The following is a 25792-nucleotide window of genomic DNA, read 5'->3' on the forward strand; positions in this document are numbered from 1 at the left end:
TTTAACACTTTGCTGCTAATCAGAAAGAAGATGAGGGGTGAGAAGTGGTACTAAAAAAGGTCACATCACAGATTATGTTAAAAATCATTTACAGGTGTAGTTTGAACGCAGGTGCTCATTGCTGTAGAGCTACACCAGTGGCCTTACAATAACAGAGGTCTTGGAGTGATTTATGAATACCTCCTACCTGAAAAAGCATGAACCACAACCAACAGAAACATGGTTCTCCTATTCCTGTATATCCAGCATATTCAGCACCAGAGACAGTTCCTTATTATGCAGCAAGATCGGCAACTGGTGGTCCTCTCGATGCAGTTAGACAGCAGGTCCCACAGTTCTTCATGATTTCTAAAACTGTCTGGAGAGGGTAGCGTTTTCATGCCACCAAAATCTGCAGGGCCATATAGATCACAAACCCCTTTAGACCCAGTTGGATGTTGCTAATTTATACCCACCACCTCTTGCCTGAATTAGGACCAGCCAAAAACAATTTCAGCTAGGCTGTTCTTGAACTGTAATCCCCGTTCTCAGTGTGCCCGGGGGGGTGGAGGGTTATATGGTCTCCTGTGGTACATTTGAAGTGGGCCGTTGACCAGAAACAATTCTTCACAAACCCCCTTATAAGGTTTGTTGCGCAACTTAGAGTCTTGGTTCAACCCATATTTCTTTCTTTGTGTTATGGCCATGACTTAAAAAAAAAGGTAGAGAATGACTGGTCTAGATTATTTGCATGATTTTTTAAAAAAAATCACCTGTAAGTAAAAGCAAGAATCAAATGTAGATGTATCTTACATTATTAACCAGCTGCTTGAATAAATAAGGAGCAAGTAGGGCTACATCCAAACATATTATATGAAGGATTACTGCTTTTGGAAATGCATATCAGGCAAAAATCTAAGCAGGATTGTCTATACGAGAAGGCATGCGTATGAAATGCACTTGTGTTCTTCTCTGGGTGTTTCACAGAATTCACCAGCAGATCCAGAAACACCCGCTGAAACAGGAATGGAGGAGGGCTGGAACAAATTAAACAAAAATTTATACTCCTTTTGAGGGGATTTGTCACATCATCTGAGCCTTCAACCTGAGAAGGGATTGGAAGCGAGGTGTGAATTTGATACGTTAACATTAAAAAAATGGTTTTGCATTAAACAGGAGGGGAAAGATCCATTTTTGAAAATTGCCTTTTAGTGTTAAAATAATTGCATTCAAAGTGTTACTTTCAAGGTGATTTAATGCAGAAGTCACTATTTTATCATAAACAGGTTCATGTTCACTATTTTAATGTTAACAGCCTCAAAGAATGCATGATTTCTAAGCTCTGCTTCTTGGCTTGTAATGCGTAATAAAGGGGGTCGTTTAAAGAGAGGGGTCATGGTCGGGTGCTGAAAATAATGAAGTGATCTTAGAGGAGTGAAGGAAGGAGGTTAAGCCTGGAAGTGAAATGAATTGGCCCCTACCTTACGGACCAGCGGACAGGATGTATTTCTCCAGCACTGGCAGAGCTGCAGCCTTTCATACGAGACATCCTCAAGCCAAGATCAAGTTCTTTCTGGCACAGTATCCTGTGCCCGCAAGCTGGTATAGACAGCATCAGCCAGGTACGTTTGCTATTCCTTGTCCTTGAAGCAAGACGTGCGGGTTTCCTGGGCAGGGTGCACCACCCTGGCTGTGCTTTCCCTCCTCCCCACTTTGTAGTTTGCACTACAACTGCCTTTAGGAGCATTGTGAGCTCATGGCACAGAGGCTAAACTGCAGTACTGCAGTCAAGACTGCTCATGAATTTAGTTCGGTCCCAAAAGGATCAGGTAGCTGGCTCAAAATTTGACTCAGCTGTCCATCCTTCTGAGGTAAAATGAGTACCCCAGCTTGCTGTGGGTGCAAATTTACAGCCTGCATAATTTAATTGTAAACCACCCAGAGTGCTTTAATGACTATGGGGCAGTATATAAGCAGCATGCTTCGCTTTGCTTTTGCTTATGCGGACAAAAGTAAAAAAAAAAAAAATGCAGGGTCCAGTAGTCCTCCCTCGGTAATAACCTTAGAACTGCAGAGCTGGAAGGAGCCTTCTGAATCCTCAAGTAATGACAGTCACAGGTCCAACAATGCTGGTGATAAAGCAGGCAAAGCACTTTTAATTTCTCATTGCTACCGTGTTTTAGAATCCCATGTTGGATGAGATGTTTCATGGTGAGTGAGGCTGTAACAGCCTGGAAGAGGTTACGGTGCTCCAAACTCGGGAGGGATAAAATGTCCGCTGTAGCCTTCATTCCTCAGATGCCATCCTGGTTAGATTTTCTTTGTCAAATCTCAAAAGATGCCAGCCTTCCTCGGTGGAAAGGTCCGAAGCCCCTCGCCTCATGTAGTACTCCATAGATGGTTTGTTCCATACGACCACAAGAAAATGCATGCAGCTACAGTTGGTCTCGATGGCAATCTGTTGGACGATTTTAAAAAAGTTATTTTGGAACGGTGGGGGGGGGAAGCTATGTTGTCATGGAGTTTTGGGTTTTCACTCAAAGGAGTGGCAAGAAAGTTCTGTAAGCCACGAATCCATGCCAAATCAATTTGTTTTTAAACTACAGTTAATCTTATTGTTTCTGTTAACAGAGCAATGGTTCTCAGCCTTGGGCCTCCAGATGTTCTTGGACGGCAGCTCCAAGAAGCCAGAGGTGAACGTTACAGTCCAAGAACGTTTGAGGACCCAAGGTTGGGAATTATTGTAATAGTCCTCAAACCCAAAATCAAAATCATATTTTCTCTACAACAATCATTGACCAAAATTGCTTGGCATGATGAATCGCATTAAAGTAGGCCCATTAATTGAAAGGCAAACTAGTGCGCCAACTCCTCTTTAGGTTCCATTGATTCAAATGGGCCTACTCTAAGTGACTTACTATGCTAAAATAAGTCACAGTTAGAATAAGCCCACTTGAATCAATGGAACTTATGGAGGAGCTGACTCACCAAAGCCGCAGTGATTCAGTGGGCCTACTCTGGTGCAATTTACTAGGCTAAGCAACAAGATTTTGGCCATTGGGATGGTTCAACACACAAGTCTACAGTTCGGAATGTAAACTTAAAAGCTGCAATCTGCTCTCAGATTCTTCCAAGTTTTGAAAGCCAAATGCCAAAGCAAAGCAGCTCTTTCCAGTTCCATTGGGACTGGAGACTTCCATAACAGCCATGAGTCGCTAAGCCACAACATTGATTATTTCTGCAGAACCACTTAGTCAGCAGAGCGCTTTCTTGTCCAGAGTCCACTGAAATGGGTAGTACACTTCTCTCTTGAATTGTATGGGTCCCAGCAGCACGGTTTTGCTTATACTTGGATTTTTAATTGATCGATATATCAATAACCAAATAAATATCCAGTAAATAAATATTCGATAAATACGATGCTGCTGTTTGTCTCCAGGAAGCGGCCTGAGAAAGGTGGTTCTTAGATTTGATGAGACCCATGTTGTTGGGGGGGGTGGCCACTGGCCCAATGGCAACTGCCAGCTGGCCCCCCTCTCCTGGCATGGTGACCTGGTTGGTCCTCGGGCATGGTAGGAGGCTGATGTGAGTTCAGGGAAGTCACAGTGGCACACTGCCTTGGTTGGCAGGGGAAGATGAGAGATTGTGTCTCCATTTCCCTTTACTAGCCTTTAAAAACGGTGTGTGTGGTTGTTGTGGATTTTTCAGGCTCTTTGGCCGTGTTCTGAAGGTTGTTCTTCCTGATGTTTCACCAGTCTCTGTGGCCAGCATCTTCAGAGGACTCGATGTAGGAACTCTGTCCATGCTCTGTTGGTGTTTGTTGGATAGTTGAGTATTTATAGCTGTGGGAAACAGCTTTTGTCTTTTTTCAGGAGATAGGGTGATCAGCATGTTTTTGTTGTGATAAGGGAGGGGGGAGGGAGAGATTATCTGTCATTGTGATTGATGGGTGTCGTTAGCTGTTCTTTTTTGTGCAATGATCCCTGGCCCTTGAGGCTGGGTAGAGTTCGTTGACCTTTTGCAGGTCTTATTTTTCAGAGAATGGGGCGCCAGGCCGTGTTTAGTTTTAGGCCTTCTTCTTTCCTGGTTGAAGTTCCAACAAACACCAACAGAGCATGGACAGAGTTCCTACTCCAGCACTCCGAAGATGCTGACCACAGAGACTGGCGAAATGTCAGGAAGAACAACCTTCAGAACACGGCCAAAGAGCCCGAAAAACCCACAACAACCATTAGATCCTGGCCGTGAAAGCTTTCGTGAATACAATCAACGGTGTGTTTGGCCATCAGTTATGTTTGGACAGGGTTACTAGAGTTGGACACAGATTTTGGACTACCTGGGTGTGCAGCACCTCTAACCCCAGCGTTGTTGAAGAGGGAAGTGTAGTGGAAAGGGTACAGTCTTTACACTAGTTTTAATATCTGGTTTTCGAAAAGCAGGAGAGTTTTTTAAGTCATGCCTCATGTCGCTGCTTTGACCCCTGGAAAGAAAAGACTCCAAACCAGCCTTCTCTCTTGAGGTTCGCTCCACTGAGGGCATTTTCAGCTCTCGTAACTCTTCCCCTACGAAAATTCAGACATAGTTCATTTCTGTGAATTACTTGAATTGGTCGCCTTCTGTAAATGGATACTGGTTCATGAGGCTGGGGAAACAGTAGCACACCCTTGGCTCTGTTTACATAGAAATAAGTGTCACTTGAGTTCAATCTGGATTAAACAGTATAAGACTGCAGCCTAAACTAGAAATTACATTAGCCAGATCTTAGGCTAAATCATCTTCTGTCCAAATAGAAACGAATGAATATTTGTTGAACTGCGGAGCTAAAAGGGACCCCATAGATCATCTAGTCCAGCCCCTCTCAAGGACACCCAGTGGGAAATCAAACTTCAACCAGACACCTAAGATAGTGCAAGTATTGATACTGTTCCAGAATTGTAGGTGTGAGAACCCTGCTATCAAATGTTTTTCTCTGTATATGTTTGTCCACTTTTAAAGTCACTCCGTGCATAGGAACCTAACTGGGAAGCTGTTGGACCAGAACTTGGGATAATAACCTCAGTTTTATATTTGCAAGATTGTTCCTTTTGATAATGAAACAAGACCCCAGCTGTAGTTTGAGAGAGAAATCGCTGGACTTTTTTTTTTAAAAAAAAGGTCATTTAAAATTAACATGCTTTGTAGGTTCTTTCATTTGTTTCTCCTTTGAACAATTCTTCCTGTTTTTCTTAAAACATGTGCATTTTTAAAAAGGCTTTGGGATTCATAGACTTACAGAATTAGAAGGGGCCCCTAAGGCCATCCAGTCCAGCTCAAGGCCAGAATCCCAATCAAAGTACTGTATATCTAACAGATGACCGTCTTTCTCTTTCCTCTAAGCCCACCTGGACATCCTACAGATGTGGAGGACTCAAATTCGCATCACTCCAATAGGGATGAAAATGTTAGGAGTTGCATCTCAAAACATCTGGAGGATTCCAGTTTTGGGGGGACAAATTTCTTCTGGCCACTCTTTAACTCCTGTTTTTCAAAACTGCGAGTCAATGTAAATGCAGGGCTCACAGAATGGCAATCCTACTCCAAAGTATATTATTAAGGTGCTGGATTAAAAGGTCACTTACCTGGCTGAGTCTTTTTAAAAGTTTGGTTCCAATGCCCCAGCCTGCCAAACAGTGCAAGAAAGGCTCAGTGATCAGACCATCCATTCTTCTGAACAGAGCAGCTTATACATATGAGGGGAGCCCTAACTTATAGAATGGTGCAATTATTATAGACACTTTAAAAAAAAACTATTTTGATGGAACTGAATACCTATAGATAGATGTACCAAATCAAAAACCCAGAGAAAATGGGAAAATTCATCATAACGAAGGATGTTGGGCGTTGGAGCTTTGCTATCGAGCATAATGATTCCCAACCTTGGACCCCCAGATGTTCTTGGACTAAAACTCCCAGAAGCTTTCACCACTTGCTGTGCTGGCCAGGATTTCTGGGAATTGCAGTCCAAGAACATCTGGATTACCCAAGGTTGGGAAGCAATGACCTAGAAGAAGGCTGCAGAACCAGTGGTTTCTTCATATAGTTCAGGAAACATTTCCATCCTCCGGAACTCCTCTACTCCGGTCACTTTGCTACAGGCCATAGTTATGAATTATTCAAAGATAAAAATGAGGTATTCAGGGAAGAGGGTGTTAAAGATTCTGTAAAACTTCCGTGGTGTGTTGACAATGAAATGCTGACTTTGTAGTGCTATTTTCAGAACAACCCATGTGTTATGTTATGTCTCTTTTTGTTCCTTAAAGAATGGGTATCGTTTATTTTCTGGATACGAAATACAGATTAAAAATAACTATTAAATATGCCAGCAGCAGGGAAAGGACAGATATTTGAGTTTATTAGATATAAAATGGAATTAAATCTCAGTGTCAACTATCCAGGGGAATAGCCCGGCAAGTTAAATCAAATAAAGCCATTTAATTATTATATTTGAGTTCATGATGTCACTTAAGAGGCTGAATGCCAGTCAGTGTTAAAAAGTATTGGCTGTTTTTTTTTTAAAAAAGAAGCCACTTGAAAGAAAGAATGAAAGAAAATAATGGCACTAGTTCTGTCATTTTTTTTAACTTCCCACTTGGCTGTAATTTGTAAGCTACCAGGAAATATATTGAACTGAGGAATTCTTAATTTTTGAAGTGCTAGGTAGTTCCCTATTCAATGATCTGCATGCACTGCTAATTACAGAGATTTTATTCTATGCCTCACTCTCCCCCCCAAAGATATTTTGAGCAATCAACATGGCCTTCCCACTGCTTCATGATAACTCTTTGATGTCAACCGAAGTAGGAAATACAAACTGATTCCCCCCCCCCACTTTGCCCCTGTAGACCCTGCCATCACCCTTGAATGCTTGGCAAACCCAACAGCATCTAGAAAGCCATAAGTTCTCTTGTAGAGGTGTTGCTGCATGGAGATTTGAACCCAGACCTTCCTCCATCTGAGTAATGCAACTCATCCATTGCACCCCATTACCCCTCACTTTATAATGCTTTTATTAGGAAAAAGGCCACGAGCAAGAAGCACAATCATTACCTCTAAATTCTTCCGTGACATAGAAGTCTTCTAAGTACAGTATCTTGCCAATCCAGGTGTCATATGTGAAGTAATACATAGCAAAGCCCACAATGTCAGCAGCTGAGGAGAAACACATATGTTGTGTGAGGAAATACTCTTATCAGCATGAATGTAGCTAATAGAGTACAGAATAGAGTACATAAAGCTATCAAGCACTTACAGAGTACTGATTTAATGGGTGAAATCTAGAAGTAAGTCACAACTAGAGTAGGCCCATTGAATCAATGGAAATTACAGAGGAGTTGACTCACCAAATTCCCCACTGATTCAAAGGGAGTAACTTGCAGCTGAATTTCAGCCAATCTTTAATCCTGTTTTAAAGACAAGCTAGGTATAGCAAAAATGCACTACTAAAAGTTGCTGTGTTGAGTTTCAAGTGTCGCTTATCCACTGTCTGAAAATATTTAAAATATTAAAAGAAAAATTCTGGAAATACTATATTTATCCATGTATAAGACTATACTTTTGTCTAAAATCTTTAGACTAAAAATTGAGGGTTGTCTTATACATGGAAGTAAGCTGAGGAGAGAACAAAAATAAGTGGAGGGGAAAGCAGGGATCAAAGTGATCCTGCAGCGCTTTGATCCCTGCTTTCACCTCGACTTGCTAAACCCCACTTAGATTTATTAATTTTGGGTTAGAAAAGTGGGGGCGGGCATCTTATACATGGGGGCGTCTTATACACGGAAAAATACAGTATATATTTCTAAAGTTGAAGTTACCAGAACTGGTCACTAGAGAGAGGCAGAGACCACACTATGTGTAGCATTTGCTGTTAAAATAATGTTCCCTATAATCAGTGTTTTCCAGCATTTGTTTTTTGGGGGGGGGGCTTGGAACTGTTCCCCCCATAGATAGAGGGGTCCTACTGTATTTAGTTATGCAAGCTTTCTTTGACTGTAATATTTATTTCCCTTTACTCTCTTTGTATACTATTTAGCGATGGTGTGTTTGGTAATCATTTGTCCTTAAGCTGTTTTAAAATTGCTTTATACTCTGTTTTACACTGTATTAGCTCTGTTGCCCTAGAAAATCACTTAAAAGAGTGTATTAAACAATTGAAGCAAGGTAACTAAAAACAGGATCTAAAGGCTTAGTTCGGGTTCACATGAGACCAGCATGGGCTTCATGAGAATGAACATCCATCCATTCATTCTTGTTGAGGAGGGTGATCCCTTGAATGAGGGATACCCAAAATGCTGTGTCCTCAACAGCCTTGCACAGCACTTGCAGAGTAAATCCATCTCACATTGGATCTTCCTCTTTTCCTTGCTGCTTCAGATCATTATTATTGTCCTTTCCATCCACCTTCTCATGAGGTGCAGAAGTATGACAAGAGAACTGTAGCCCGACTGTTATTTTCCTACCTCTGGTGTAGGGCTCAGACGCCCCCAAGACCCCTTCCAATCCTATGATTTCATGTCTTCTTATCTTATCTGAAACATTAAACGAAGGGTGGGCAATTTTCCCTTCTTGCCCATATGAGGAGCATCTGCTCGTGTTGCAGAACCAACAGTGATCATTGCTTCCAGTTTGGATTTAAAGCTATTTTGGGCCTTAAAAGGGAGAACCACATTTCAAGAAATCATCTGCCATTCATCAGCGCTGAATGTCTTTTTAACGTCTTAGCCCGCAGATTTAAAAAACACTGTACAACTTAATTTACCATGTACTTGTCCTGTAAACCAAGGCCATTTCTAATGTATAATCCACCGTGGACTTTTCTCTGCTGAGGAGAAAGCACCAGCCAAAATTATTCCAACAGGCCAAAGGGCCCCCCACCCCACATCACCCCACTTTTGAAGCTAACCTGCCAATGGCCTTTCGTCTTGACTTTTTACTTCTGCCAGTAAACAGTGGAAGCACGGGCGCGATCCAAAACCGTCTCGAAGTAAATCTGAAAATGTTAAGGCAACCAAATGAAAATTAAGGCTCATCTTAAAATAGGAGAGATTGGGGTGGACTGGAATTGCTTTGCCATCACCCTCTCTGCAGAAACGGCAACTTTGGCATATTAGATGGACCAGTGAATAAGAGAGAGAGAGAGAGAGAGAGAGAGAGAGAGAGCCAGTGGTTAGTTGGGGGTGCTCTTTGCCAACTACAAGCGGTTTCACACCCAAAAAATATCTGAACCTAGTATAACAATTCAACAGCCAACAACCACCTGCTCATGTAGCTTTTGGCCAAGGCAACACAAACAGGAGATAAAACTGTTAGAAAAATCTCTCAAGTCAAAGAGGGGAATAAGATCTCTGCATGTTGTTCACTAGCATCGGAGCTAGTTGATAATATTTCACAGCCTGAGGAGATGCACAATGTGGTAACCCCATCCCATTACATACACACACACACACACACAAGCTAGAAGTATAGGTCAAAATGGCCTCAATACGGCTAATAAGTCCATTTCCTTCTGTGCACCTGGGAGGCAGCAGTGTACTTTAGAACAAGCTGTACATCACCCACCAGTGCGCTCAGCCGTGTTTAACACCTGAGGCAGCTATAAAAACTACCTGATGGAAGGGTTGGCCCCACTGAAGCTTGAAGAAGCCACATCACTTTGTCCAATGGAGGGACCAAAGAGAGCTAGAATCTCCTCCTTCGGCATTTGTCATTTCCCTACCGTTCAAAGTATACATTAGAGATCTCTCTGCACTTTTAAATGCATGTTTTGTTTAAATCAAGGGATCAGGATTGAGGAGATGAGAACAGCCATGGAAATGACCGCAACCCCTTCCTGCCTTTCAGGGGCTTTCCTCCCATGGCAAATGCCAACTCTAGAGGAAAGGTTTTCCTCAGGATTACAAAAGAGACGAAAGGTTATAATAAGTTTTCTATCTGGCGGCTCTCTGTGAATTTCCAGCTGTGTGAGGTTGCCAGGTTGAATGACCGAGATCTATCTGGATGGATGGATGGATGGATGGATGGATGGATGGATGGATGGATGGATGGATGGATGGATGGATGGATGGATGGATGGATGGATGGATGGATGGATGGATGGATGGAAGGAAGGAAGGAAGGAAGGAAGGAAGGAAGGAAGGAAGGAAGGAAGGAAGGAAGGAAGGAAGGAAGGAAGGAAGGAAGGAAGGAAGGAAGGAAGGAAGGAAGGAAGGAAGGAAGGAAGGAATTTTGGGACCCAGTGGGACAGGTGGCACCGTCCCCCACTCACTCTGTCCTGAGGAACAAACACAAGCCCTCCATGAAGGGGGGGGAACACTAAAGTTATGTTCTTTTTTTATAAAAAGGAAAATGAATTGAGATGGGAGGTGTTGCTTATTGGCCAAACGTTCACTGGTAGGTTCGCCTCCAGCTTTACAAATTTTGGGGTGTCCTGGGACATTGCTCCATTTCCTCCACCCTAGTTGCTGCCCTGAAGGTGGAGTGTTCTAAAAGTAACACACAAGGGTTTTTTTCTTTACCTGTTTCTGTTATTTTGACCGCATCAGGCATTTCTTCATAAGCAGCTAGTTCCTGCCAAGAGAAGAAATAAGAAGGGACGAGAAAGGCAACAATGGGCTCATGTTACAGGAAGCCAGATTTCAGCTGAAATATCAGGGGGAAAAACTTCCTAACTGTTAGAGCAGTACAACAATGGAATCAATTACTTCAAGAGGTGGTGAGCGCCCCAACACTGGAGGCCTTCAGGAGAAATTTAGACAACCACCTGGTAGATAGCCTTTGATTTGTATCCCTGCATCGAAGTGGGGGTGGACCTGATGGCCTTTATAGGCCCCTTGGCTTCATGATTCCATGAATACCCCTCCCTCCTCCCCTTTGATTAGCACGTTTCACTGTCTTTAGCTTGTATCAGTTGTTTTTCTAGCATTTGTGGAGAGGCAGGGGGCTGTGCAGGCTCTCGGTGCAGAATAGATTTCTATCCAACCACGTTGGCTGAGAAATCCTTTTTCCTACTATCTGTGTTCTTCTTTTAACCTTTGAACCTGTGAAGATTGCGTAACCGTAAGTAAAGGCACATGGTTCCTTTTTACCAGAAAAAAAAGTGTCAGCGTGATGATTTCCCAAAGTGCTAGTTGGACTTGGGAGCCTTGTAGCTAATTCTAACTCTTGCTGTGCTTCAATTGTGCAAATAAGGGAAATTCAGACAAATTCCTATTTATTCTAAAATTCTAAAGCTGTAGTTTTAAAAGGGAATGACAGTTATTTATATTGTCCATATAATAACTGCATGCCATCAAGTCAATTTTGACTTCTGGCAGTCCTTTTCAGGGTTTCCTATGTAGGAAATACTCAGAAGTGCTTTACCCTTCCCTTCCTCTAGGGGCAACCTTGGGACTGGGCAGCTGGCCCAAGGCCACCCAGGCTGGCTCTTCTCCCTGGAAGCACAGCAGTGGGGAATTGAACTCCCAAACTCTCTGAAACCACTGAGCTCTCCAGCCATTCCTATACCAGCTATAATTTTTAGTATTTCTAGCCCCCCCCCACAAACTTTGGGCAACCGAGGGAGGCAACCATTCTTTCTAAATTGATTTTATATACAGAATGCCTTTCTTTTTATGGGTGAATACACAAGGTCATGTCAAATTTACAGAAGCATACCAATAAATAACTATACTTGATTACTAAAATTGCTGTTAGCATTGGTCTTACAACAAGGTTTTTCATGGACCGCATTGAATTAAAAAGTGACACATTTAATGTGAACATGTCCAGATCATCTTTCCAAGTCCTGGTTGGCCCGAATCCAGCAAGGTCCCCTTACTCTGCCTTTGCCAATCCATGACCCTTCAGATGTGTTGCACTACAGAGTCTGTCATCTCTAGCCGTGCAAGTTCCCTCGCATGACGAGGCTTGAAAGCCAACCGTTCCAGGGGCTGAAGGAAGGCTAGGAAAAGCTGAGTTGGCTGGCTCCCTCCCACTTCCACCTTACGTACTTTGATGAGACGCAGGATGTCCGGGCAGTCCCGTGGCTCTGCTGGACGGACCTGGAAGTGCTTCACGAGGTTAGCGTGTGACATAGTGGGCGCTGGAAGCAGCAGGGTGGTTAATCCGGTCCCACCTGGGAGCTAGACTCCTGTTGAGCCTTTGCTTGGGGGCCTTCTTCCTTCACCATCTCAACGGGCTTATCCCGAGACAAGGTAAAGGAAGAAAAAGGAAATAAAAACAACCCCCCCTTCCCCAGTCTGTTTTCTCGCCCCCTTTTTACAAAACCAGGGACTTATCTTTTTAACCCCCTGCTACTGCTGGTGGTGGTGATTGGTTTTCCTTGTGCTTCAAGGGGTGGCTAAGCCATCATGGGCTTGTCTTGCAAAGAGTCACAATGGGGTCCACATCACAATTCTTATAATAAATGTTTGAGGATGTAATGGCAGGGAGGCTATCTACCCTCAAGCTTGCTTAACTACATCCTTCTATGAACAAAAGTGTATTTGATGGTTGTTGTGGGTTTTTTGGGCTCTTTGGCCGTGTTCTGAAGGTTGTTCTTCCTGATGTTTCGCCAGTCTCTTAAGACTTAAGCCCTAACATATATTCGCCACCTCTCCAGTTTGGGTTTACATATCATCCCATTCTGAATCCTGAATCCTGTGCTTGTGTATGAACGTAAAACTATGTTTGACAAAAAGCACGAGGGAATTGAATCATAGCCGCTATGCTGGAAAGTTCTAACTCTCAATAAGACAAGGCTATACAGTGTGACGTAGTTCAGGTGAACTGTAACAGCAGGAAGTACAGTAGGAGTTCCCCCCCCCCTTGTTCAGAATATTATCTGAAGTGCAATAATAATTACTCAGAGAAGATTTGCTGAAGTAGTAACCCTGTAGACTCCGTGGAGTCACACGGAGAACTTGGGACCTTGTCATGAAAACCAGTGAGGGGAAATCTGCTCATCTGGTTCCCCCCCCCCCATGTTTTTCCCCCTCCAAATCCCAGGTTCTAAGCCAAATATGAAGAAATTTGGGGGACTCAAATTTTCATTCTTGAAAAACCAATTGAAATGAAATTCTCTCCTCTGAACAGCACCCGCATCCAATGGATTGAGCCACTCCCAAATGTTAAGAGGACCATGTTGTAACCACCTGCCATGTCAGTGACACAGTAAGTGAGCCTCTCACATATGAAGTGCTGGTAACCTTCATTCACCCCTGTTGTGCTTGAATACACAGGGGTTCAAAGCAACCACACTTTTCAATCATTCTATCAACCAACCAACCAACCAACCAACCAACCAACCAACCAACCAACCAATCAACCAATCAATCAATCAATCAATCAATCAATCAATCTACATTTGGGGTCTCTAGCCCATTAGTATGCATACATCTAATATTTAAAGTAGATGGAAGCAATTAAAACATTTCAAGATAGCTAAAACAGTATAAGTTAATAAAAACATGTTATCCATACATTATTAATATTATATACAATCAGTCAATCTTTATTTGCGGTCTCTGACCCGATAGGATACATACATGTAATATTTAAAAGAGATTGAAGCAATTAAAACATTTCAAAATAGCTAAAACACTTTTTAAAAGGGAATCACACAAAAGCCTTTTGACTCTGTTCCGTTTTGTTTTCTCCCTCACCTGAGTCTTTTAAATCGCTCGTCATTTTCATCCTTAATGGAAGAGAGCATGAAGCAGAAGGTAGATTGCATAAACGTCTACCCCTCTCCCTCCTAGTCCAGCACGTTCCTCATGCTTTGCTCCGTTTTAAGAACTGGGCAAATTATAATAGAAATTTGAGAATTTGATGAATTTGTATTAAAATTTTAGGATTTGGTGAATCGTTTTTAAAATTTGAGAATTTAGTAAATTCTTATGAAACTTTGAGAATTTGGTCAATTCCTCTCTTTAAAAAGGAACTGGAATGAAATCTCTAATAGAAACATCTTCTTCCATAGGAACTGTCCTAACCTTTATGACTGCACACGGACACATGCCGAGTTTCCTGATCTGTGTGTGGTCTCAGATGGGTAAATAAACAGAAGGCAGAGAGTTTGGGAATTTGGAAGCAGGAGAAAACTGCTGTTCTGGTTTGTTCCTTGCTCACAAAGAGCTTGTGAAATCCTTTCTCATTTTTAGATCTCGAACCTTTAAGCCCTCCCTTTTTCGATAATTCTCAAAGGTCTGGAACAACTCTCCTTCAAGGAAATGTTGGGGGCTTTGGGAGTTTAAAAAATGTTATTTCCATCCTTATTCAGAAGGCCAACATCCCCCTATATATAGGGGGTGTTTTTATACCACTATCATGGATCCCTTACAAGTAAGCAGTTCAGGAAGGATCCAGGATAACAGCATATAGAATGATGCGGAAATGGTGGCTAGTAGGAGATTTCCCCCCCATCTCTTGTAATATAATGATAATCATTGCCATCAAGTCATTTCTGGCAGACATTTCAGTGTTTTCTAGATAGAGCATGCTCAGAAGTGGTTGACCATTCCCTTCTTCTGGGCCCATCCTCGGATTGCGCTGCTCGCTCAGGGTGACACAGGCTGGCTGCATTTGCAGGAGGCAAGTGGAGAATCAAACTCCCAACTTCTGGCTCTCATAATAACACTAGATCCTGGGTCACGGCTGGCTTTACTATTGATAAAGTAAAGTGGAACTTAGGTATCATAAATAGGCAGCCAATGGACTAAATAGGCTTGACCCCGTACGCCTCTTCTTAGGTTGTTAAGAAAGGGATTGGAGCCGGGAGACTTTGCCTCGTTGTCTTGTTGTGTGTTCATTGCACTGAAATAAACGTGGCATAGAATTTATGCTCAACATCACAAATCCAGCTAGTAATCTTAATTCTCAAACTGTTTTGCTGTTCACAGACTCCTTGAGATGTCATTGGGTTTTGTTAATTTATCAGTTATTCAGTCTTTCCCCATAATAATGACAACATACATCAGTTTTGACAAATATTGGCAAAACCTTTTGAGGAGGTCCCTTAAAAAAAAAAAACAGCAACAACACACACCTTGTGAAAAGCATATTACAATTGTGGAATCACTCCAGTTAGGTCAATCCTGAAGAAGTTAATTAGTAATTGACAATAAGAAAAGATGCTGTAAAACAGGTGCAAAATCCAGAACCTTTGGCCTGGCATACCAGGAAGAATCAAAAATGAAAAGTGGCAGATCAGTAACCCAGGAAACGAAGTCAACTCTTGTCCTGACGCGAGCTCCACAATGTCGGCTTCCCTCACCCTCTGGACACTTCTTTTTTTGTTGTCACGCAGTTGGCTGACCACTCAAGCAAGAGAGCGTAAGAAACATTTGATTTTGTAAGAATATTTGGTGTTCATGCTAGCAGACTGCAACAGGTTAGAGTTGTTGTTGTTGTTTAGTTGTTTAGTTGTGTCCAACTCTTCGTGACCCCTTAGACCAGAGCAAACCAGGCTCTCCTATCTTCCACTGTGTTGTGTCAAATTCATGTTGGTTGCTTTGATAACACTGTCCAACCATCTCATCCTCTGTCATCTGCTTCTCCTCTTGCCTGCACACTTTCCTAACTTCAGGGTCTTTTCCTGGGAGTCTTCTCTTTTCATGAGATGGCCAAAGTCTTGGAGCCTCAGCTTCAGGATCTGTCCTTCCAGGGAGCACTCAGGGTTGATTTCCGTCAGAATGGATAGGCTTGTTCTCCTTGCAGTCCAGGGGACCCTCAAGAGTGTAGGGCTATTAAACAGGAGTATTTGATTTGGGAATCCATATTTAGTAAAGAAATAATGAAATAAATAAACTAGAAAGTGACGTTTATTTCTTCAGGGGATCCATTCAATAAGGGTGAATAAACTTTTATGTTTGCTTACAGAAGCCCTAGTGTGACTACCATGTGTGTGGCAATTGGCTGGCAACCATGATGGAGCAGGTCCGTTGAGTGGAGTGGCCACATCCTTGTAACAGGGGGAAATAAAAACTAACTAGCTTTCAAGGAGCCATGTGCAGTTGACCAAGCAGATACTTAGGAAAAGCAAGAGATGCCAAGGCTGCCAAGGCTGGCCATGTTTAAGACCCATGTATCAAGAAAATTGCCAGCTGTTGCAATAAGCAAAAGATCTATAGCTGTAGGAAGCAGATCAAGAAGGAAATAGCAGGCATTCGTTGTTATGTGCAGACACGTCAGAACTGACTGATAATGACCCTAGTAGGGTTTTTAGGTAAGTGAAATATTGAAGGAGTGGTTTTACCAATTCTGCTCCCCCAATGAGCTTCCATGGGAGAGCCAGGAATCGAACCCAGGTCTCCCGAATCCTAGTCTATTACTCCATCCACTACACCACATTAGGTATGAGCACCTCCAGATATGACCAGACCATGGAAAACATACTGTTTGGCACACACGTCGTTGAATCTCACTGACTATGCTGGCTGGGGAAGTCTGGTAGCTCTAGACCCCAAAAAAAGTGATTTTTAAAGTACTGTACTGCCAGGTTTTTACTACAGCCACATAAAATCCTTCTTCCAAAATTTTCTTCTGCAAAATGGAACAGGCAGTTTTCTCTTTTGCCTCTTCCCAAGTTCTTTGGATGTTTTTTTCTCTCTCTGATGCAAGAGTAAGATGATACTTTTGTTGAACCACTAAAATATCGTACAAATTGCAGACTTTCATGAGTAAATCCCATTTCTTAAGGTTGGTCACCACACCTTAATGGAGAGTGCAGAAAAATTGCAGGTTTCCGTCTTAAAAAGGCATGCCAGATGTCTATGTTGGGTTTTCCCTCTGTGTTTCTCTTTCCTAGAAATTGCACCGATCTTCTCCTTCTAGGTTGTTGACTCTATTTCTCTTCTCTTTTTTTTCTGTCCATAAAACAGATTTATAATTATTTTTAAAAACACGATCATTTGGGAAATGGGGGAGAAGATAGAGCGCGTGCATGCCACAACAAGGATACAGTACATTGAAAGTCCTTTAAAGAGAAGTTCAGACAACACTGTATAGAGTTCAAAATATATTTCATTTTTAGCTTACCTTCCGGTGACCTTTTCTGTATTGTTTCATTTTTAAAGAGAACTTATTTCGATGAGCAGGGCATGCCATGCGCCTCACTGCTCGCCAGGTGTCGCCACCGATGAAGGCAAACTTACCTGCATGAAGTGCTATTGCAGCCAAAATCTAAAGAGAAGATGCTTAAAACAGAGAGAAGCTCAAAAGCACAAAAACCCACCGACACAATGGGCCCAAATTCTACCTACAAGGACCTTAAATTACAGTTAATGTGGCATTATTTTACAGCTCTGCTTTTTCTGTTTGTTACAGCCGACTGCACTTATGTTGCCGACTTTAATGATTGTCTCGGAGATGTACGTGATTTCTGCCCCAGAGGGATTGCCTGTGGCTGTAAAGATCAGAAGCCCTTTTGCAAGTAAGTTTGGAAATTCTGAGTAATACGCCTCCGTGCATAAGTGTGTTCAAGTTTCGTTTGCAACCTTGCATGCCACCTGTAGCTTGTTTAACCGAGAGGGGCTTTTCTGGGACAATTATTTATCATACTTTCTAGCCTTGGAATTCAAAGAGAGACCAGCCTCTCGGCTAAATTGCTCTTTCCCTCACTTTCCTGGGTGGATGGCAGTTGTTTGCTGTGGATTTGTTCAGTTTGTTGCTAAGTATGTGTGCAGAAAGAAAGTCCAAACGTACAAGTCTGTAAGTTCAAACAACTTTAAGTATAGGCGTGTTTTTTCTTCTTTCTCCTACAAATGTTTCAGAGTGAATTATTAAGACTTTAAGTGCCAGTTAATGAGGAAGAGGTTGAGTATAGGAGGGAACATGAAGATATTCTGCTCCGGGAGTCTTTGTACTTCTGCTGCATAGCAAAAGGAATTTTACCAAAAATTCAAAACTTTGCAATAGACTGGGGTGGACACACACACACACACACACACACACACACACATCTTGAAACGGAGCTACTCACCCCAGCGCCGTCCCCATCACCATGGATGGCCCCAGTGGGAACCCATCAATGCAGGCAGTTGTACTGATCCATATTAACAAATCAGCTTGACAAACATCATCTCCACCCGGAGCACGTCTCTTGCAAAACTTCAAGATCCAGGACGAGGATGCATGCTGAGGATCTAGATCAGTGGTTCTTAGCCTTGGGTTACTCAGGTGTTTTTGAACTGCAACACCCAGAAACCTCAACCAGCAGAGCTGATGGTGAAGGCTTCTGGGAGTTGCAGTCCAAAAACATCTGAGTAACAAAGTTTAAGAACCAGTGATCTAGATGCCAGTCATACTCAGGGCTGGTGGACGTTGTTTGGACTACAACTCCCAGAATCCTCCATGGCTAGGTGGAGCATTCTGGCCCCCTCCATGTACCTATCCAGGTTCCGAGACTTTGGGGTGTTTGTGTGTTCCAACTCTTTCCTTCTGTTCTGTCTCTGGCAGATGCCCCTCGTACCGAAGCCTCTGGCAAGATTACTGGTACATGGGTCCCAAATGTGACCATCTCTGGAGTTCTTTGGACTTGATTCTAATAGTCGCCCTTCCTGCCTTGACCCTCTCTTGTGTCGTTGCCGTCACCATGCAGTGGATCAACTACTGTAAGAGCACACCAGGGAGAGGAGCCAGACAAAGGAGGTGAGTCCGTTTAGGGAGGGTGGGAAGAAATTCTTCCTTCAAATGGCACACACATCCAGACAGAAGGTAAGACAATTCATCTAGACAAGAATGGAGCTTGGGAGAAGTTGGTTTTCTCAGCTACGGCTCCAAGAATCCCAGTCGTTGGCCATGCTAAACAGGGGTCTCTAGAAAAGGGAAATCTGAAAAAGTACTTTCACCAAGCAAGATCTAAGCCTTTCATTATGCTATCTACATAGTCACTCGTGGTTTAGGAATTGAACTCCCAGGGGTTGGGAGTTCGATTCCCCACTGTCCCACCTGTGAGTAGATTAGAGCCAGCCTGGGTGGCCTTGGGCCAGCTGCACTGTCCCAGTCACCATATGTAACTGAATGATCTCCATCATGTTTTATGCCACCCTCCTCAATAATGGCTCCTCATCATTTTCTTAAGTGTCGGGTGTTGTGACCTTGTCTCAGATGGGCAGGATATAAATCAAATAAATAAATAAATAAAATTTGGCTCCCTTCCCCGGTACAGAACAAGGATCTGATTCACAGGAGCCACCTGGAGTCTCTCCACGGTGAGGAAGGTGGCAGGTACATGCAATCAGCGATTAAGTAATAAACCCTTCCCCAGGGAAGGGGCTATAACCCTGTGGTGGAGTTCTTGCTTTGCATGCAGCAGCTCCCAGGTTCAGCCTCTGGCAGTTCCAAGGTGAGGGGAGGCGGACATTCCTACCCACAAACCTGGAGACCCAGCCAGAGAGCTCAGTGGTTTAGGTCTCTGCCAGAGGTTGAGAGTTCGATTCCCCCTCAGGGCCTCCTTGCAGGGGCTGGACTGGATGATCCATAGGGTCCCTTCCAGCTCTGAAGTTCTAAAATGATAATACAGTGGCGCCTCACTAGACAGTTACCCCGCATGACAGTTTTTTCACTAGACATTGACTTTTTGCGATCGCTATAGCAATTCGCAAAACAGTGATTCCTATGGGGGGATTTCGCTGGACAATGTTTAGTCCCTGCTTCGCAAACCGATTTTCGCTAGACAACGATTTTGACAGCTCCCTCTGCGCTCGCAAAACAGGTGTTTTCGAGACCTAAGCTTCGCAAGACAGCGATTTAAACAGCTGATCGGCAGTTCGCAAAGCGGCTTTCCTATGGCCGATCTTTGCTAGACAACGATGATTGTTCCCCATCGGAACGCATTAAACAGGTTTCAATGCATTCCAATGGGGAAATGCTTTTCACTAGACGATGATTTCGCTAAACAGCGATTTCAGTGGAATGTCTAGCCAGGCACCACTGTATAAATGATCTCTGGCTCATGGCTGGGTAAAGGGGGCCCTAGAGATGTTTTTCAGCTGCAGCTCCCAGTATTCCATACCGATGATGATGCTGGCGAGGGCTGATGGATGGACGGACGGATGGATTTTTACCCTGCCTTTCTCCATAAAAGGACTCAAGCTGGTCTACGGCATTAAAAAGATAGCTAAAAACAATACATTATTTGAATATTTCAAAGAATTTAATAAAACATTGTATTAAAGATGTTAAATAAAAGCATGATTGAAACATACGGAAAGCAATAAAATGCTAACCCTCCCAATTTTAAAATCCCTCTTAGACGGCCCGTCGCAAAGGGAAACCTCCTCAGGTATCACCGGGCCCCTTTGCCCCTGCAACGGTGAGACGGGCGAACATAGCCATTTCTTAGGTGGGCAGAGGAAATGAAGCCTACGTTTTATTACAAATTATACAACAGCAAAGTGCTGTTGTGCAATAACAAAAAACAAGTAAAAGCTATATACAGTACTGTAATGTTGAAACAATAAATAGTGATGGCTAATGTGTGTTTTTAAAGTACGTACACAAAATCAGAAGTTGTGGGAGTTGTTTAGAATAGTATCTTTTCCATTCTCTGGACATGTATTCCAAAAGGGTTTTTTTTGTTTGTTTGTTTGTTTTTTGGAGGGGGATTTCTCACAGCTGGTTTTGTGAGAAACAGGAGATTTTGTGAAAATTTTATGAACCTTGCACAATTAATTTGGACAGGGGAAATGATAGCCTTTGATCAGAGATATTACTTTTTGTGCTTCAGAGACCCTGCAGGAAACGGGGTCAGACTAGATGGCCTCCCTAACTCCATCCGGTTGTATGATCCTAGAAAGAATCCTTCTCTCTCTAAGGCCGGGAATCATCTCCTTCTTCACCTCCTGAGGATTAAACTAAATGCACTTTTAATTCTGACACATTTTCAGCCCTTCTGGACGTGGACAAAGACGAGGGTATGATCCTGATTCTGCTGGTAAAGCAAGGCCTGTTTCTCAACCGAAAGGAGGAAAGGTAAACAAAGGGGACATTCCAGATGTGACTGACCCACAATATAAGTAGCATTGTTTCAGGAAGGGAAATTTTATATATCACGTCGTATATATATCATATTTAAAATACAATAAAATGTGTTTTAAGATATTTAAAAATCAAGTTTAAAAACCATCTAAAAAGATTTTTAACTCTGTAAGTTTAAAAATTCTCATTTCCGAGGCAATTCAATACATTTTGCAAAAAATGTATCCGCGTTGTTGATTTATTTACCGTATTTGTTTGCTGCTTTTCTGCTCACTGAGACTAGTAATTGTGGGACTCTTGGCGAGCAGAAAAACAGTGAACGAATTCTGTAAATAAATGAACGTTGTGGATAGATTTTTTTTTTTTTTTGCAAAAGTGTCAGTTTAGTCTTTAGAACGAACGTTTGGTCTTTGACGTCACTGTTACTTTCTTATAGGAGAATGTAGATGTAGATATGCATTGTCTTCCTGTTTGTCTTCTTTTATATCTGTGTGCCGTCTCTTTCCATTTTCACAAAATTCAAATGGTAAAATAGCGACATTTTAATAGCTTCTTCTTCCCGTTGGTTTTTGTTTTCCTGCATCCAGGCTGATGAAGGAGCTGCACAAAATTATAAATTTCCCAAACTCCCTCAGAAAAACCAGCAATACAAACCACCAGCGTTGCCGCGTTTCGAAGGCTTTAGGTATTTATTTATTTAGAACCTGCCTGTTGATCAGGAGCGCGCAGGGTAGGGGTGCAGTCAGAGGATTTGCTTTGGAAACCGTCTAAAACAAGGTAAGCCGCTTGGTGCAAACGAGCCAAAAACTGAAAATGTTGTGGGCCTCAAATGAGTGGGTGACAATGTTGGCACCAGCCAGGCGTCCAAAGGGAAGATGATATATAACTCGACCACAGCAGTCAGGAAGAGAATCTCCTTGTTACAGCCAGGAAAAATGGTTTTGAGTAAACTGGGCTCAAACCAGCCCCTTGCTTTGATTCAACCCATACAATGAATGTGTGACCAAGATATTATGTGTTTACATCTACCTGTCCGGAGGTTTATCCACATTAGAACCCAATTCTCGCTGGCTAAGAGGGCTAAGGGCCAGCTGAATCTGAACCCAGCTCCCTTCCAGCCTCCTGGAAAATACCTGGGTTTACTTTTACCCTGCCCTAAATTTTTGCAGTTCAGCAAAAAAAACCTTCTGATCTGAGATAACTCAGCGTCTCCCTCAGTCTGAACCTTCCCTTCCCTCTCCTCGGCTGTTAGGCCAGGAGACCTAAGTCAGAGGAACAGTTTTGCTGGTCGGTTGCTCTGTTGGGAAGTCTCTCAGAATCCGTTTTCAATGATATGCTGTCAAGTTGGTTCTGACTTCTGGAAAACGTTTGCAGGGTTTCTAGGTACAGTGGTGCCCCACTTAATGATTACCCCACTTGACGACAAATCCGCTTCACAACGATGTTTTTGCAATCACAATTCCAATCGCAAAATGATGTTTTAATGAGCTTTTTTCGCTTCCCAACGATCAGTTCCCTGCTTCGGGAACCGATTCTTCTCATTACGATCAAAACAGCTGATTGCCGGGTTTTCAAAATGGCTGCCGGCTGCTCAAAATGGCTTCCCGCTGTTTTTAGGAGGCATTTTTCGCTGCACAGGCACCCAAAAATGGCCACCCTATGGAGGATCTTCGCTGGATAAGCAGATATTTCGCCCATTGGAACGCATTGAATGGTTTTCAATGTGTTTTGATGGGCTTTTTTATTTCGCTTGACGAGGATTTCGCTCTACAGCAATTTCGCTGGAACGGATTATCCTTGTCAAGCGAGGCACCACTGCATAAAGAAGAGTTTCACATTTCCCTTCCTCTAGGGAACATCCTGGCACTGGCAGCTTGCCCAAGGCCACACAGGTTGGCTTTTCTTCCACAAGGCCTGGTCGGGAATCAAACGCCGAACTTCTGGCTCTGCAGCTAGGTGCCCAACCCGTTGAGATATCCAGCCGGTCCTCAAGACCCTCATGTTCATCTGTGTTTAGAATGTTTATCTGGACATGTATGTATGCAAAACCATGAATGCTACAGAGTATTGAATTTTACCATCCCAGCTACATCGCCCACCAGCCCCTGAGAAGAGCCAATCCAGCGGACGATGTTTTCACCAACCCATCCCCTCGAGTTGGCTATTGGGACGATAACCTACCTGCCGCAGATTACGAGGAAGAAAACCCATTTGCTGCTATACCCATGGAACAGTTTCCGGTAGGTTAAAAGAAAGTAAAGCTCCAGGATACAAAAGGGCAAAGCTTGAAAAAGTTGATCTTTGGACTACGACTCCCAAAATGCACAGGTTCTGCTGGTAGGGAGATTCTGAGAGCTGTATTCCGAAACAAGATGAACTTTTCCAAGCTCTGCCTGAGGGAGGGTTGACTTAAAAAAGAAAGCCAGCGAGACACTGGGATCCAGAGAAATTCTCTGCTTGTACAGGAGAACTCAGGTGCATTTTCCCCACAGATCCCTTCCTCCAGCTGTCTCTGCCCCCCAAAATAGGCTGCTGTGCTTTTCCCAAGCTTCTGCAAATGACTCGGGGTGGAGACGGAGGAGAGCCCCTGGATCCCAGTCTCCTCTGGCCAAACGAAGGAAGAGGCCTGCCCATGGATTGCCATCGCTGACGTCCCATTTCAAGATAGAAACCCCTCCATGGTGGCCTGCAAGGGACCTCAGATCACAAGACGCCTCATCCATCGGGATGGGATACTTCAGCGACCTAGGATTCCGCTTTGTTGCTTAAATAGGCACAGAAATGTGCCTACAGTTTACCCACTCATTGTTACCGATGTCGCCAAGTTCCAGCTGCTTCCCTTGTCATGAAGGCGCAGGACCAACAGCAGCAGGGACAAAATCCCATCCCAGGAAGTCTACCTTTTCACCTCAGTTGATGTCACGGTCCCTGTGCTTGGGTGGGCCATGATGCTGAGAAGCTGGTTACCAAGAGGTTCTCCCTCGTTCTGGGGAGACCATGAGTAGTGACATTCTCTAGGCGCAGTGGTCCCCAACCTTGGGCCTCCTGATGTTCTTGGACTTCAACTCCCAGAAATCCTGGCCAGCAGAGGTGGTGGTGGTGAAGGCTTCTGGGAGTTGTAGTCCAAGAATATCTGGAGGCCCAAGGTTGGGGACCACCGCTCTAGGGGAATGTCAGTAACACACACACACACACACACACACACACACACACACACATCTCTGTCCTGTCCTGGAATCCCTAACATGGGACAGTGTCTGATCTGTGATGAGGTGGGTCCGGGAAGGAGACCGTGAACCCCTTCTCTCCTTCTCCCCCCTTTTCTCTCACACAATCCGTCCAGAAGCACAATGGGTCGCAGACCACCTGCTGGGTGGAAGGGAGGAGAGGGGCTAGCAAGGTCTTGGTGGGGGGGGTCCCCCTTTTTCTCGCCCACCCCTTCCTTTCCCTTCCAGACACTCACTGATGCTCCTCTCCACCTTCTTTTACAGAAACCAGGCTCGCCCTTCTTTCCTCGCCCTCCCTATTCTGAGCCCTTCGGTGATGCTGCTGCTCCTTATCAACAACCTAGCGGTCAGCCAGCAAATGGTCCAAATGCTGCCAGGGGCCCTTACAGGATTGGGCGCCCACAGAATGTATATACCTAAAATCTTTTAATAAATACAGAAAAAGCACAGCAAGCGAGCACACGCCTTGTGGTAACTTTCCCCTCATGGATCCTCCCCCCAGTTATTTTCTAAGTGTCTCAGGGATGGCTATCAAGAGGCAGCAAATATTTCATCCGCATCTCCTTCGGCTGAGAAATCCTCCCAGACCAGACCCTCCTCTTTCTGAAGGAAACCAGGTCTTTGTTGGGCTCTTCTCATGAGTAACTATCCTTCACATGGCAAAATGCAGGCAGTAAATTAAAGTGCTTGATGGGTTTGTGTCTTGGGGTTTTTTTTTCTTGTTTTTTTTTATCTTCGCTTTTCTCTTTTCTTTTGTTGGGGGGGGCGTAAATGTTTCTATGAGAGTGGAAGTCCTAAAATTGATCTATCTTTGAGAAATCTTTCTACCTGATCACTTTCCTGAAGGGATTTGGGCCAGTGCTAAGTCATGGATCTTTTCCAAGTGTTCCCATCAGTCCTGTTTTGGACCTCAAAGATGGGCGGCTCAGAAGGCCCTAAACACAAACCTGCTTGTCTTCCTTTCTGGGCATATGGATACAAATAAATGCAATTTAAAAGGAATTTGGGGTTCCTTTAAATTTATTTCCTGACATGGGTATGTGAGTAATGTTAATCATCCCACTTTTCCCTCCAAAATGTTGATTGTCCAAACAGAGTAGTCCTCGAAAGAGCTGGAATTTTTAGCATGTATACATTACTGAAACAGCGACGTCTAGGTTGGCTTGGGCATATTTATTTATTTATTTATTTGACTTATATGCTGCCCACTCTACCCAAAGGTTTCTGGGTGGCTTACAACAATTAAAATGCAATAAAAAGATAAAACAATTTTAATTATTTTTTTTATTTATTATTCAAAATACAATTGAAATATGTACTCTAAAAATTGCCATCAGGACCCACAGTTGATATTACTTCAATTAAAAGCCTTCTGGAACAGGAAGGTTTTGACCAGGCGCGGAAATGTCATCAACGTCGACACCAGACAAATCTCAATTGGGATGGCATTCCATGGTCTTGGGGCAGCTGCGGAGAAGGCCCTTTGCCTACCTCCTTGAGGGACGGCTCTTTCAAAAGGGCCCCCTGGCTAGATCTTGACTGCCGGGTAGTTCCATATGGAAGCAGGCGGTCCTTCAGGTATCCAGGGCCCAAGC

The 25792-nt window shown here is 43.4% G+C and overlaps 2 protein-coding genes across 3 annotated transcripts; one reads left to right on the forward strand and one right to left on the reverse strand.

The window, feature by feature from the left end:
• Positions 1-51: 51 nt before the first annotated feature.
• SATL1 (spermidine/spermine N1-acetyl transferase like 1) lies at positions 52-12194 on the reverse strand. The gene is made up of 6 exons (XM_072981020.2): positions 12003-12194; positions 10530-10581; positions 8918-9004; positions 7066-7167; positions 5598-5638; positions 52-2437 (listed from the first exon to the last, which is right to left on the reverse strand). The coding sequence occupies exons 1-6, from the start codon at positions 12084-12086 to the stop codon at positions 2267-2269; spliced, it is 537 nt and encodes a 178-aa protein (XP_072837121.2). The 5' UTR covers positions 12087-12194; the 3' UTR covers positions 52-2266.
• Positions 1309-25376, forward strand: LOC140702316 (uncharacterized). Of its 2 annotated transcripts, none has more exons than XM_078380761.1 (7): positions 1309-1601; positions 17317-17422; positions 18448-18639; positions 20880-20964; positions 21558-21655; positions 23057-23210; positions 24462-25376. In XM_078380761.1, exons 1-7 carry the CDS (start codon positions 1445-1447, stop codon positions 24615-24617), a joined length of 948 nt encoding a protein of 315 aa, XP_078236887.1. In that variant the 5' UTR covers positions 1309-1444; the 3' UTR covers positions 24618-25376. The 2 variants fall into 2 exon arrangements, with proteins under 2 accessions (XP_078236887.1, XP_078236888.1); XM_078380762.1 differs by lacking the exon at positions 1309-1601 and adding an exon at positions 12789-15324.
• The last annotated feature ends 416 nt before the right edge of the window (positions 25377-25792 follow it).

Source organism: Pogona vitticeps, chromosome 11 (genome assembly GCF_051106095.1).
Source record: "Pogona vitticeps strain Pit_001003342236 chromosome 11, PviZW2.1, whole genome shotgun sequence".
Classification (NCBI taxonomy): domain Eukaryota; kingdom Metazoa; phylum Chordata; class Lepidosauria; order Squamata; family Agamidae; genus Pogona; species Pogona vitticeps.